The sequence below is a fragment of the Globicephala melas genome, chromosome 4 (genome assembly GCF_963455315.2).
Source record: "Globicephala melas chromosome 4, mGloMel1.2, whole genome shotgun sequence".
Classification (NCBI taxonomy): Eukaryota; Metazoa; Chordata; class Mammalia; order Artiodactyla; family Delphinidae; genus Globicephala; species Globicephala melas.
In genome coordinates, this window is record NC_083317.1 from 10,415,401 (window position 1) to 10,429,226 (window position 13,826).

Sequence of the window (13,826 nt, forward strand, 5' to 3'; positions counted from 1 at the left end):
CGGGTAGTCAATTCATTTACTAAGTTTAAAGGTAACACGGTAAAACGCACCTTAAAAATCTGACTCCTAAACAGATGTGAAACAGGAATCATGGTGGCACATGCTAGACACAACCTCCAAAAATACATGGCTAACAAAGCAAGTGGAGGGCTGGGGTCGGCCGCCCCCGGTGAAACCGCAGCATCCAGCAAGAGGGGAGAGAAAGTGGCCACCATCTCAAGGACTTTGTTTCTCTCACTAGACATCTTTCACTAAATCCCAGAACGGTTACTGTTAATGCATTTTCCTCTCTTCCAAATCAATCGCCCGGTGAGCAGGTGTATGTATTTTTTTTCTAACGAGCGTTTAACATCAACCACATGCTGTCACCTGCTGGACAAGCAGGTCTTCCGGAAGGTGTGTACAAATGTCAAAGGGACACAGCCTGGCAGATGACACTCAAACCCAGTGAGTCTCGATGAGTGTGGAAACAGCCTCCCATTCTGTGCTCCAAGGCCTGATTCGGAGCCGGGCCCCAGCCCACAGGGAGCTGCGCCTGAGGGACTGGCTCACGGATGGGGCAGGGCAAGTCACAGATGAACCAGAAACTCTTTTGACTCAGCAGTTTCCACTTCCTCCCCAGCATGACTATTTGCCAGAACTGCCCAAGAGGAGTCGCCATGAATCTAATCTCTCTGGATTTTCCTTGCTTGACCTCGAAATGACACTAGAGAGAGCAGAGAAGCAACCAGATCCGGGCTAGCCCTACACGGCATCATGGCCCAAGAGGCGCAGTGTTGTTATGTCTTGGAGAGAGCGGCCATCAGAAGGGATCAAGGTGTGTTTGGTCCACATTTCAACACAGGGCACGGAGATTCTGCAACACACAGCTGATGTCAAGAGTCCTCCTGAAGGCATGGTCTCTGTGAGAGGCGGGGAGCAAGAGAAGGCCCCTGACAGGCACCCTCCTCCATCCCCTCCCTGGAACCAGGGGCAGTGGCATCATGGAGGCAGGAACAAGGCAGATGGGGACACTCCATGGCTTCCGGTCCCCGCTTGTCCCTGCAAGTCCCTGTGGGTATGTGACCCTACAGTTCTCCATCCCTGTGAAACTTGGTCACAAGCGCCCTCTTGAGCTCTGCATTGCTGAATCTGTTGTTTTAGGTCCTCTATGGCTGACCATCAAGGCATTACCAAGGGGTCCCCTCACCGGTCCTTGAAAATAAACTAACACAATACCACGGAGGCATGAACTTATGTGCGGTGTGAATGTGTGTGTGAGAAAGAGAGAGTCTGAGGATTTGGAAGATGTTCACCAGTAAGTTATCAGGAGTTATCTAAGTGTAGTGAAAGTTTAGGTGATTTTTTTTCTTTCTTCTTTATACCCTCTGACATTGTTTTAAAATATTAAAATAAGCGTGTACTTTGTAATTACAAAAACAAAGTTTTCGTTCTGAAAAAAATTAAACTACTATTTTAGAGCAGAAAAACATAGGCTATGCATGATTAAAAACGATCAGAGACAGATACAATTTTTTAAATAAAGGCGGAATTGAACCGAACCTTGTTTGCTTTGAAACTTAAACTGCAAAACACATGCCCTAAATATCGTAGATTACAGATATTCAGGGCATGTGCTGCAGCTCCCAGAATGTTAAAGACATAGATGAATATAAACTGGATAATTGGTGTGTATAACAACAGATACTGGTATTATTCAGATACACGAGTTGACAAATTACAAGACTCTGTATCATTTGGTGTTGAGTGGATCACGCTATGGCCTGTGCACTGTTAAAATATGGGCATTATTTTGCAAAGGATGGTTATTGGGAGGGAAACACAAAGGACACACTCTTTTCATAGTCTAGCTCATACGACCGAGATGAGACAGAAAACACCCCGACTTCACTTCATTCTTTTTGCAACATCCGAATATGCGTGTTCTATCTCCTGGTTGGCTGGACACGTGTTTGTGAACTCATCCCTGGCATACGCGTTGTTCAAGTATCTCCAGATGCCAGTCATTTCGGAAGGAAATTCAAAATCTCTGTATCTCTTGGCCACGATCTGAAAATGAAGAGGAAATAGTCAGAAAGGGACAACCCACCAACATAGGCAGTTAGATCAGACAATCCATTCTTTTGAGGCGTGTAATATATTCTGCTTCTCAAGTTGCCATGTCGTCCTACAGCCGTTTGGGCCGCTCGGAGTTGCATTTTGAGTTTGCACGGGGCATACTGAGCGTGGGACTCAAAACAGAGGCGCTACACAACCGTGCCCACCAATGTATCACACAGTCCTTGTGATGCTCTGGCATGAATTTGCTCCGCACTCCAGTGGATTTCTCTTTGTGTTGCTGGAAGTTGTCTCTCCCTGTGTTCTGCTGCTGTGTTATCTGGTACCTGAGGTTCATGTTGGATCTTCAGTTTAGATTGTGCCAGGATCACCGTGGAGTGCCCTCTCTTTTTCCTATCTGCTGAGCCTCACCTCCTGAAATCCCAAACAGCTGTGTATGTTACTCCTGTGGATTTCTATCCTTCTGCCCCTGACAGGATCATTTCACTGTGGGTCTACCGTGTGCAAAAAATCCTTATTCTTATTCTCCTGGAAATAGTGGATGTACGGACAGGGTAGCTGAGAATGAACATCATGAAAACACAATGATGTGAGATGTTTCCTCTGGCTGGAAGGGTACCGTTGGGGAATTCATCACAAAGGAGGGTGTATACTGTTGGAGATAGTATGAGTTTCCTGGAGTTGCCTTAACAAAGCACTACAAGCTTGGGTGGCTTGGAACAACAGAAATTTCTTCTCTAACAGTCCTGGAGGCCAGAAGTCCAAGATCAAGGTGTCAGGAGAGCCAGGCTCCCTCTGAAGGCTCTGGGGAAGGACCTGTTCCAGGTCCCTCCCCCAGGTTCTGGCTTGTGGGAGCACAGCTCCGATCTTCACATGGCGTTTTCCCTGTGCTGGTGTGTCTGTGTCCAAATTCCCTTTTATAAGGACACCAGTCATGTTGGGTTAGGGGGCCCATCCTACTCACCCTAACTAATAACATCTGCAAAGACCCTATTTCCAAATAAGGTCACGTTCTGAGGTACTGGGAGTTAGGACTTGAACATATAAATTTGGGGGGACATGATTCATCCCATAACAAGGACCCAGGGTTACAACGGCCCATTCTGCTTTGTTCCTTTCCATTGCATTGGCTCCTGGGACGTTTGGATGGCATGAGCATGGAATGTATCACCAATTAGAAGATCTTTGGGGGCTTCCCTGGTGGCGCAGTGGTTGAGAGTCCGCCTGCCGATGCAGGGGACACGGGTTCGTGCCCCGGTCCAGGAAGATCCCACATGCCGCGGAGCAGCTGGGCCCGTGAGCCGTTGCCACTGAGCCTGCGCATCCAGAGCCTGTGCTCCGCAACGGGAGAGGCCACAACAGTGAGAGGCCCGCGTACCGCAAAAAAATAAATAAATAAATAAAAATAAAGAAGAAGAACTTCGGGACTTATTTCTCAGATTTTGGAGGCCAGGAGCTATTGATGCAGTAAAACAAGACCACAGAACTTTCAGAGAGCCTCCTAAATTAACATCTTCTGCTTGAATTCAAACTTCCTGATGTTGATGTCAAGAATTCTGCTTTCCTTTCGTTTGCATTTGCCTGGCTTAGCTTTGCCCCTCTTTCTATTTTAGCATTTCTGAGTAAGTTTGTTATCTATATGCCTTTCACAGACATAAGCTTGTATTTGTATTATATCTTATGAATGTAATACTTTGTTTTCCAACTTCCTGTGAGTATTTTTGTGTTCATGTGTGTGTATGGGTTTCCCTTTCTGCTGGTTTAGAAGGTTTATGGTCTGTTTTAACTCTTCCAGTCGTTTCTTCTATAACTTTAAATAATAAGAATTCTTTATTTCTTGATTTATCAACTTTAGATGATCTCTACTTACTCCTGATAATGACAAATGAGGAAATTAGTATACCTACACTTCTTTTCTTTCCTGCTCCCTTACCCTCCTTCCAATGGTGTAAAACAGCCAAGTTTACTACATTCTGTTTCTTTCCAGTAGCTAGAGTTCCCACTGCTGTTTAGGCTAGTTCTGGTTTTAGATTTAAATAGGTTCTATGTTTAGCATCAATCCTTCTATATCACACACCTTCTCTGTTCCTGGATTCTTATTTTATTATCATTTTTTATTATTTCATTATATAGCAATTCTATTTTTAAAATTGGCTCAGGAGTGCTTATTTCATTGAAACCAGAAGTCTAGGTAAAAACAACAATTTACAAGGGTATAAAATTCTTACATCACACAACCTTTCTTTTAATCCTTTAACTATTAAACCACTGTTTCCTGGATTTTAATGTGGTCCTAGAGACATATGAGGCTAGTCTGAATTCCCTCCTTGTGTAGGTGGTTTTATCTTTTATTACTGTTATTACTATTATTATTATTATTATTACCATCATCACCATCATCATCATCATCTAGACACCCAAAGGGTTCTTTTTTATCCTCAAAGTTCAATAATTTACCAAATATGTGATAGTGTTGATTGTTCTGGGCAATATTTTTCTAATCATGGCATGTTAAACTAAAGGTTCAGGTCATCCTTTAGTTCAAAATAATTTACCTTTGAGCCTTCTTCTTCTCTCTTTTTTCTTTCCTGTTCTCTTTTTTCTGATTATGGGGTCTCGCTAATGGCCCTTTACCTCGTGCTTCTTCTCCATCCGATTTGGGATAATCTTCTCAGGCCCGTCCTCTGATGTCTGATGAATTTCTGCAATGTCTTTTTCCACTTCTTGCTACTTCTAACATCACTTTTGTTTCTGAAATTATTTTCTTTAGGCGTGTTTTTTAGTTCTACCAGCTTGATTCCCATCTTCCTTGTGACATTATATTTTTTGGTATCTTGTGACTCGTCTTTGAGCGTTTTCACCAAAGGTTCTCTTTCATTTTTTTTGAGGCCACAGAGAAGCATCTGTCTGAAAAATTCTTTGGTTTACTGGAGCAATCTTTATCAGATACGTGTTTCTCATCTGCCTTTTCCTCTTTTGTTCTTTCTTTAACCTTTCCCCCCTCCTTTTGGATCATCTCTGTTCACATAGAAATCCCACTTGGATTTTTTCTGGTTATTAACCATCTTTTAATGGGCGGATCTATTGGACCTACCATTTGTTTAAAAACAGTGTGGTGGGCAAAGGGAGTGAGGCAGCGCAGCAGGTAGACCAATATGGATTTTACCCCCAAATACCTGCTCATCACACACTGCTCTATACTCTGTCCCAGGGACACATTAGGGTTAGGGCTACAGTCAGGGTCAAAGTCAAGGTTAGTGCATCCTCCACTCTGAGGCTCACAGATTAGGAAGTGGTCACCATGGCTAAAAGTGGAGCTCAGATCATTTACAGTCTTTCTTTTGACTTGTTCAGAGCTTGTTTCTTTTCTCCACTCAGCAGTCACAAAGCAGAATGCCACTTGTCTTCTCTCCTCCCCTTCACCTCCCCTCCCTGTACCTTTGCATTAGAGGACGGTGGTGAACATACAGATGGCACCTCTGAACAGTTCCGCCTTCAACTCTGCCTCCACAGAGATCTCAGCTCTGTAGGGATGGTCCTGCCTCTCTCGTGGCCCACTCCGTGCCCTGTCCTCAAACAAAGAAGTCTGGGTTGGGCATTTCAGGGCTGTAATATTTACTTTTAGAGACATCTGAACCTTGCTGAAGATCTAGAGAAGCATGCCTAGGCTCTGTGAGCCCTCACACTGGCTGAAGTTTCTAAGTCTAGTTTTATAAAAGGTGGAGATAATGTTTTAGTCCTTCATAATGTTTTTGCTGGGTTTCAGGAAGGGAATAAATGATAAATTCCTCTATTCTCTCATCTTTTTACCATAAATTCCTTCACACTGATTCTCATTTCCTTTCAGAAATGCTCCATCCTGGAAGATTACTAAGCTGCTTGGTATTTTGAGTGCTAACTGGCTTTGAAGATTTTGCAGTTAGGTCTTATATTGGAGCCCTGGACTGCTTTATTTTACTCTGAGGTTTACCCCTCTACTGACATTTTAAACTCTCTTTTTTTATAGGGGCTAAATAAGTGGCAATTGTGTGTGTGTGTGTGTGTGTGTGTGTGTGTGTGTGTCTGTGTATTTCTCTTTCCTTCCCTAACCTCCATGTGCTTCTGTCATGCCGCACTGGTCATAGCAATGATTAGAATACATTCAGTAAAGGGACTAAACCAAACACAACTACATAAATAACTCGTTGGAAAATGGCTCCCAAATGTCCAATTTAGAATATCCCCAATGTAGCAGGTTTGAGGGGTTGAGATGCTTTCGCTAATTTTAAGTGTCAGAGGACTGGCACAGCTACGGAAACGAATATTCACTTACAGGATCAACGGTGTCTTCAAGGCTGGAATTTCAAGTTGGTACCCTCTGAGCGCAACAAGGAAGACAGAAGAAAGAAGAAAAATGTAGCAAGGACTGGGATGGAGTAGGGAAGGAAGAGAAAGGCAAGGGAATGACTTGCAGTAACCAGGGGTGGCTAGTAGCCCCCAGGACATCAATGCCACAGACTGTGTGAACCTAATTTGTAAATTTCTAAGTGCTAATTAAATGTGTTATTAGAACACAGGGTCCTTGACTTGTATTTCCCTGTGTCTTCTCTCCCATCTCCCCTATGCTTATACCAAGGACCTAGCTCTGGAGCTGGTAGGATTTGAATAATAAAGATGCCCCAGAACAGGGGTTGAGTTTCTTCCTGGGGCATCTGAGGCTACTGAGGACCAAGGACATATCAACAGTGATAATGATAATAACAACTAACACCTGTAAGTGATAGACAGGCTGGGGCACTTCTGAGAGCAGCCATAACTAAGGAGTCCAAGTGTGGACTTGTCACAAGTCCAAGTCAACCACCTGGGAAGACAGGATGCCAAACCTGGCAGAGGTCCAGCCAAGGAGCTGTCAGCTGCTCCCCAGCTGTAGGGGTCGGTGATAGGAACCAACGCCCTCTTGTCCCTAGACAGGGCTAGGCTTACCCTGTCCATCACCAACAATTGACTGAATTCACTTTTTTTTTTCCAGGTTGGCTCAGTTTTTTTTGTTTTGTTTTGTTTGTTTATTTGTTTGTTTTGTTTTGGCCACTCGGCTTGCAGGATCTTAGTTCCCCAACCAGGGGCTGAACCTGGGCCACCACAGTGAGGGCACCAAGTCTTAACCACTGGACAGCCAGGGAATTCCCCAAGTTCACATTTTAATACTAGCAGATTCCACACACCATCTCCAATCCTGGAGCTTCATGAAACACCAGGTATAATCAATGTATTCCCTCAAGTTGCTTTCACATAGCTTTTCTTTAGGCTCCGGGGGTGAGACTCAAAAAGAGAAGCAGTGAGGATGGAAGGATGGGAGCCACGTTCTCAGATGCTTCTTGAGAACCTCTGAGGACCAGCTGAGAATGTCATCCACAGATCTGAAACTTGGGGCTTGCCTGCCCCAAACAGAAACAAGCTAGATTTTTAAATGCAAGAGTCCGCATTTTAGATCGTTTCGATGTCTGGCAAAAACACAAGTGAAAACAAAATGAAACAAAGCCCCATTCATGTATTCAGCACCTCAGGTAAGAGGAAGGACAAACCTTAATAATGTGGAGCTTGGGTAAGAGGTTACAGTCGGCCAGCGTGAGTTCATCCCCATCCAGGAACTTCCTTCCAGAAACAGTAACTTCCTCGGTGCTGTAGGCATCTATTTCATCAGGCAGAGGACTGTTTAGGTAATTATCCAGCTTCTTCAGGGCCTTTAAGAGGTTCCTTTCGTAAACTAAAACAGAAGGGCAAAAAATGACTAACGTGAGCCATGGGAGTTAGGGTCACCTCTCTCTAGACACCGAAGAAGGAGTTTGTCCCTTCCTTCCCGAGACACGGCCAGTGAGCATTGGAGACTTGGGAAAGAGAGAAGTGGATTTACGAGATCTGAATAAAGGACTCACTTCTCCCTGGAAAGTAATTCTGCCATCTACACAACACTGCTACTTCTAGAACTCATTCATTTCTTCAAAAATCTTTATGGAAATCACACAATGAAGTAAGCAGCAGTAGAAGCTTCGTTCATACTGAGTCCCATGGTGCGGCAAGGAATCCCTGGTGGTGATTATTCTCCCCTAAAAATGTGGTTTTCTGGGCTCCCCGCCTCTAGAAGAAGCACTCAATCTCTTGAAACCCATGTGTCAAGGTCAGAGGTACTTTTTCCTCACTTCTATGTACAGGTCCCTCCCCACTGTGAAACGAGTCAGAATTCCCAAGATCTTATAAGAAGCCACACTAGAGGCGGAGCGGAGGTCCAAGTAGAAAGCAGAAAACAGGAAGATGGGAGGGACTCACTCTCGTTTGCATCCTTCTTGGTGTTTTTAATAAATGCTGAGAACTTGGCAAACACATCATTTCCAGCAGAGTTAGATTCAGCGTGTTGGGTCCCCAGCTTAGGGTACCTTGAAAAATTCAAAATGAGAGGATCACAGATCAGCCACGTTTGAGTTAGGAGAATACGATGTGAGGCAGGGGGAGGAAGTGACTTTCTCTGAGTGGATATAAACATGAAAACTGCCCCTTGAATGTTTGCCTAATCTTTCCATCTTCAAAGTTGAGAGCAACGCCGTCCAGGGGAAAAGCACTGGACGGACTCTTCTCACCCTGGAACGCGGGGCCCCACCTGGCCTTACTGGTCTAGTTCCCTCCCTCCTGAAATAGAGGTAATGGACTAGAAGGTTCCCTTCCAGGTCCAGCCCGCTGTGATGCTGCGTGCTAACACCCGCTCCTTACCTTCCAGCAGAAGCGACCCACCCACGTGACATTGGCCTACTTCCTCCCCACTTCCTGCCGTCAACCCCTAATTGCCAAACCGCAGGTGCGGAGCAAAGAAATTCGAGCCACCTAAGCTCAGCGTTTCTAATCTCGCTGTGCCTTCTGTGGCACGTCACAGGTACAACTCGGGAAGTAGGTACCGTGGCCAGAGAAAACCAACACACGGAATTGTCTGTGAACGGGGAGAAGTGACAAGCGAGTGGTGAACACGGGTTTTGATGAGGCCCACCTTGGGGGGGCTAACTTCTCCTCTAGGAACTCCTCGATCTTATTCACGTCCGTCTTGACCTCACCATCAAAAGTCATGAAAGGCGGGTTGGTGCCGGGAGCCAGGTTCTGCAGGTCCGCGGGTTTCCTGGGTGGGAGGGAAGGGCAGCATTGGTAGCGCCACTGTTTGGATCATTTCCAAGGCTGAACTGTGTCCTCCCCAGTTTAAGAGAAACCACCCTTGAGAATTTCAAAGGCGATTGTGGGTTTACAAACTGTCCTACTGGCGAGGAAAGTGTGGCCCTTTATCTGGAGACGGAGGTGAAACGTTAACTCTCCCCAGCGTTACCAGCCAGGAGTGGTGCTCGGACAGGCTGGGTTTTTTTGTTTGTTTGTTTCTTTGCGGTACGCGGGCCTCTCACTGTTGTGGCCTCTCCCGTTGCGGAGCACAGGCTCCGGACGCGCAGGCTCAGCGGCCATGGCTCACGGGCCCAGCCGCTCCGCGGCATGTGGGACCTTCCTGGACCGGGGCACGAACCCGCGTCCCCTGCACCGGCAGGCGGACTCTCAACCACTGCGCCACCAGGGAAGCCCTCGGACAGGCTTTTGAGAGGTTCACAGCTGACCGGTAACTGGCAGAGCAGGCTCTTCATGGCGCACCCTCAACCCCCACTCTTCCTGGATTACGTCTGATCCCGTTCTGTAATTACTGTGTGGCCCACACTACTCCCGCTTCAATCAAGGGTCCTGACCCGGGGTGGATGTGCCTGCAATATCGCCCATGGGGCCTAGAAGTGTGTGTGTGTTTGTGTGTGTGTGTCGGTGTGTGCCTCTGTGTCTGTGTCTCTGTGTGCCTGCATGTGTGTCTGTTTGTATGCCTGTGTGTGTCTGTGTGTGTGTCTCCATCTGTGTGTGTGTGTGTGTGTGTGTGTGTGTGTGTGTGTGTAGGGAATTAGGTACAGTTATTTAAATACTGCAGAAACCCTGTCGTACCTTTTCAAGTCCACCGTTGTCACATTAAATATAACGCCCTTTAGCCAGAGAATCATAAAGATACGCTGAGAAAATGGGCAATTTCCAATACTCTCACCATCACAACCAGCCTACAAATGGAAAAAGAAATCCTTATCAGAGCCAGTCTCACAGTTAGAAATGCCAGACTCTGCTATGCCATGCACACAAAACCATGATGAATTTTCGTTAATGGTGATGATACTGTAAATAGCCTTCTGAGGCCCCCTCCACCAGCCTCCAAGTGGGAGCTGGGGAGGGGAAGGGAGGACACACATGCACTCACTGAGCATTTTCTGTTCTCCTTCCCACACCTCACCACTTCCTGCCACGCTGGGCCTCTGAATAGCAGTACACAGAGGCAAAGAGTGGCAAGAGGGAAGCCCCTTTGCTACTAAAGGCAAAAAAGGAAAACATGCTCTTTCCCTCCCTCCATCTCTCGATCCCCTTCAGAAGGAACACACCTCTCTTTCCAGGATGATCATGTGTGAAAACACACTAGCAGGTTCTCCCACGGAGACACCATCCCCAGTATTCTCTACTATTTTCATCTCTAGAATGAAGGCTGGATTATACGAGTTCTTAGACCCCCGGACACTGTAAAAAATTTTAGGTCCCCTCATCCGTTGGGGAGCATTTGTACTTAGATGGTAGATTGTTGCACAGTAGACATTGAGGGTGGAAGGATAGGAAACAGTGCCTCCCTGATGACCTAAGCAGGTCACATCCACACACACATCCCTGAGACACAGGCACAGAAAATTACTGAACAGACATCCTCCTTCCTGTGGGCTCCTGGGAGAGGAGAAAGGCAGGCGTTGGAGAAGAGAGGGGAGCCGTGGGGCTTCATCCTCCTGGGGGAGTTCCCACACTCTTCTTTCTCTTCCCATCTTTCTCCACCCCATGCGTCTCTGGCAAGGTTACAGTGATAACAAAATGCTGACGGAAAGACCAGGAGACTCAGACAGACTGCAATGACAGAAACACAGCCATATTTAATCCAGGAAGTCCATTTCTGCCACATGCAGTTCAAGGAAAGTTGAGAGGAAAGCAGTGAATCTATAACCTGAATAACAGAAGGACACAAGGCAGAAGGTGAGCTGTGGTTTGGGAATTGAAGAAAGGAAAATGATGCCTTAAGAAAACTGGACAACTTAAAGAGAACTTCAGAGGTGGTTCTCTGGCATGAGGTTCCGAAGTCACCCGGAGAGGTTGTTAATAACAAGATGTCCCTATAAAAGGAGAGTATAAGAGACCCCAGACCCAATGTTAAAAAGACTTGATCAGCCTCTTCACAAAAGACAAAATCCAAATGGTCAATAAGCACATGAAAACACTCTTAGCATCACTAGCCAGTAGGGCAATGCACGTTACAACCACAAATAGATTCCACTACACACCTACAGAATGGCTAAAGTGAAAAGATCGGACAATATCAAGTGCAGACAGGAATGCAGAGCAACTGAATTCCCATCCATTGCCAGTGAGAGTGCAAACTGCTACAACTACTCTGGAAAACTGTTTGGCAATTATCTACCCAAGATAAATATGCATTTATGCTATGACACAGCTATTCCACTGCCAACAGAAATAGTGCTTAGGAACACAAAAAGCACTTATATGCATGTTCTTAGCAGCTTTAGTGTAATAACCGAAACCTGAAAACGACTCAGACACCATGAAGAATAGAATGAATACATAAATGATAGTACATTCATATGGTAGGACAAGACGCCACAGTGGAAAAAATTAGCTATTACTACAAGCCACGATGTGGATGAATCTCACATACATAATGTGGAGGGAAAGAAACCAGACTCAAAAGAGTCCTGCATAATTCAATGCAGGTGAAGTTCAAACACAGGCAAACTTCTCTATGTGACGGGAATCAGAAGAGCAGTTGCCTTTGGAAGCTAGGTATTGTCTGGAAAGGCTGAGAGGGAGGCTTCTGGGTGGTGGCAACATTCTACAGCTTGAGCTGTGTGGTGGCTACACGGTGGGTATACTGAATTGACTAAGTCTTAGTTAAGGTTTGTTTCCTTTACTGCATGTTATATTTTAATACAAAAAAGAAGCAGAAATATTAATTTTAAAAATACAGAGTCAGATTCAGTGGGTCTTGCATGGGGTCCAGGGATCTGAATTTTTAACAAGCTCCCCCAAGGTGATGTGATGCCTGTGGTCAGTGGTCTCAGCCCCACCCTGGACAAGAGGGTAGGCTGGCCCAGTGTTATGATCAATGCATAGGACAGAACGGTTCAAACCCCCCAGCTGGATGATCTGTTGATAAGAAGACTTGCAAGACCTCCTAGTTGATAAAAACAGCTGCATAAGTGTAAAGATAAAGGGTGAACTTAATACACCTGAAGAGGCACCAACAGATTCAGATAAGTGACTTCAGAGACCCCTAAGCTCTGGGTACTTGCTTCAGCCCCTCCAACCCCTCCAGCTCTCCCTCCCCCCCCCCCAGTAGAGGGAAGGGCTGAGAATTCCCCCAGCTGGAGTCTGAAGTTGCTGGAGCTTGAGGGGTGGGGGAGGTGCATAGCTAGGACCCAAGCATCCAAGTAGTCATCACAACTGCCCTGCAGGCGGCCCCCTGGCCACCTGGTCCCATAGCCTTATGGCCATTTTGAAGGCTGCCCTGTCTCGTCCTCGGCTCTGTCCTGGAAAAAGAAACAGCGCAGAGCTGAGTTACATAAAACTCCCAGCGGCTTCCTGCTGGGGAGCCCTCCTAAAGCATGGTGCCTTCTTAACCACTGTAGGTTTGGGCAGAGTCATGCCAAAGAAGGGGGCCAAGGGGGGATGAAAGCGCTGGCACACAAAGGCACATAGTTTGGCCAGTCCTGACTTGTTCTGCAGCTTTTAAACCTCTTATTTTTATAGTAGTTACACTAAGCTCAGCAAAGTCTGAGATAAGTTCTTCAGAGTGGGGCAATTGTTCTTCTCCTTCTGCCTTGTGTCTCTGACCTTGGAAATCCTGGAATAACTCATTCTGAATTCAGCAAGATCCCCGCTGAGCCCAGGTGTTCTTCACCGGGCTTCTTGATGAAACTCACCTTGACCAAGAACCCTGTGCCTGGGACAGCAGCATCTGGAGAATAATTACTCTGCACGGGTCTCTCTGCCTCACTCTGTCTCTTTCACGGTCTCAAACTCAAGCCAGTGTTTTCCCTTGTAATTGCTCTCACCTTTTCCTGAGTCCTGGCAGCTATCCCTTTAGAAGAAATAAAAAGGGGGTAGGAGCAATTCATATTTTAAAATATACCAATGGCCTGTGTCATCCACTCCATCAAAACTTAGCCTTCTTAACAGGCTCCTTCCCAGAACTGCAACTGGTCCTTAACATGGGTGCCAGGAAGGTGGGACAACGGTCTGCACAGCCATAGCGCCCACAGCCCAGAAGATCGTGATAAAAGCCATGATTGTACATTTCCCCCCGTGTGGCCTTCAAACAGAATTGTTCCAAGCCAGCGCAGCTGCTGGACTGAAGGCTGTTAGGCAGTTTAGAAGAATTAGCCAGCTGCCACGACTGCCCATAAAACAGGATTTACATAACCAGTGTTGCCTCATCTTAAATTGCTCTAAAATAAATTTTTTTTCTGTCTCAGCCTGTTGTACATGTGGGGGTTACGGGAACACGGTGGGAGGGACTAGGACGCCTCGCTGCCTGATTGTATTACTTTAATGTGCTTCAGTGCTGGGATGTGCTAGCAAAAGGCAAAGATATACCATCTCCACTGCCCATTATTGGGCAACAATGGGAGAGT

The 13,826-nt window shown here is 46.1% G+C and overlaps 1 protein-coding gene across 1 annotated transcript in view; it reads right to left on the reverse strand.

The window, feature by feature from the left end:
• Window positions 1-1,531: 1,531 nt before the first annotated feature.
• Window positions 1,532-13,826, reverse strand: part of CLIC6 (chloride intracellular channel 6) — a 41,273-nt gene continuing 28,978 nt past the window's right edge. The window contains exons 2-6 of the mRNA XM_030880935.3: window positions 10,042-10,151; window positions 9,071-9,196; window positions 8,362-8,468; window positions 7,620-7,801; window positions 1,532-2,049 (exon numbers count right to left, since the gene is read on the reverse strand). Of these exons, the coding sequence (XP_030736795.2) occupies window positions 1,888-2,049; window positions 7,620-7,801; window positions 8,362-8,468; window positions 9,071-9,196; window positions 10,042-10,151 (687 nt within the window). The 3' untranslated portion in view covers window positions 1,532-1,887. The remainder of the gene's footprint in view (window positions 2,050-7,619; window positions 7,802-8,361; window positions 8,469-9,070; window positions 9,197-10,041; window positions 10,152-13,826) is intronic.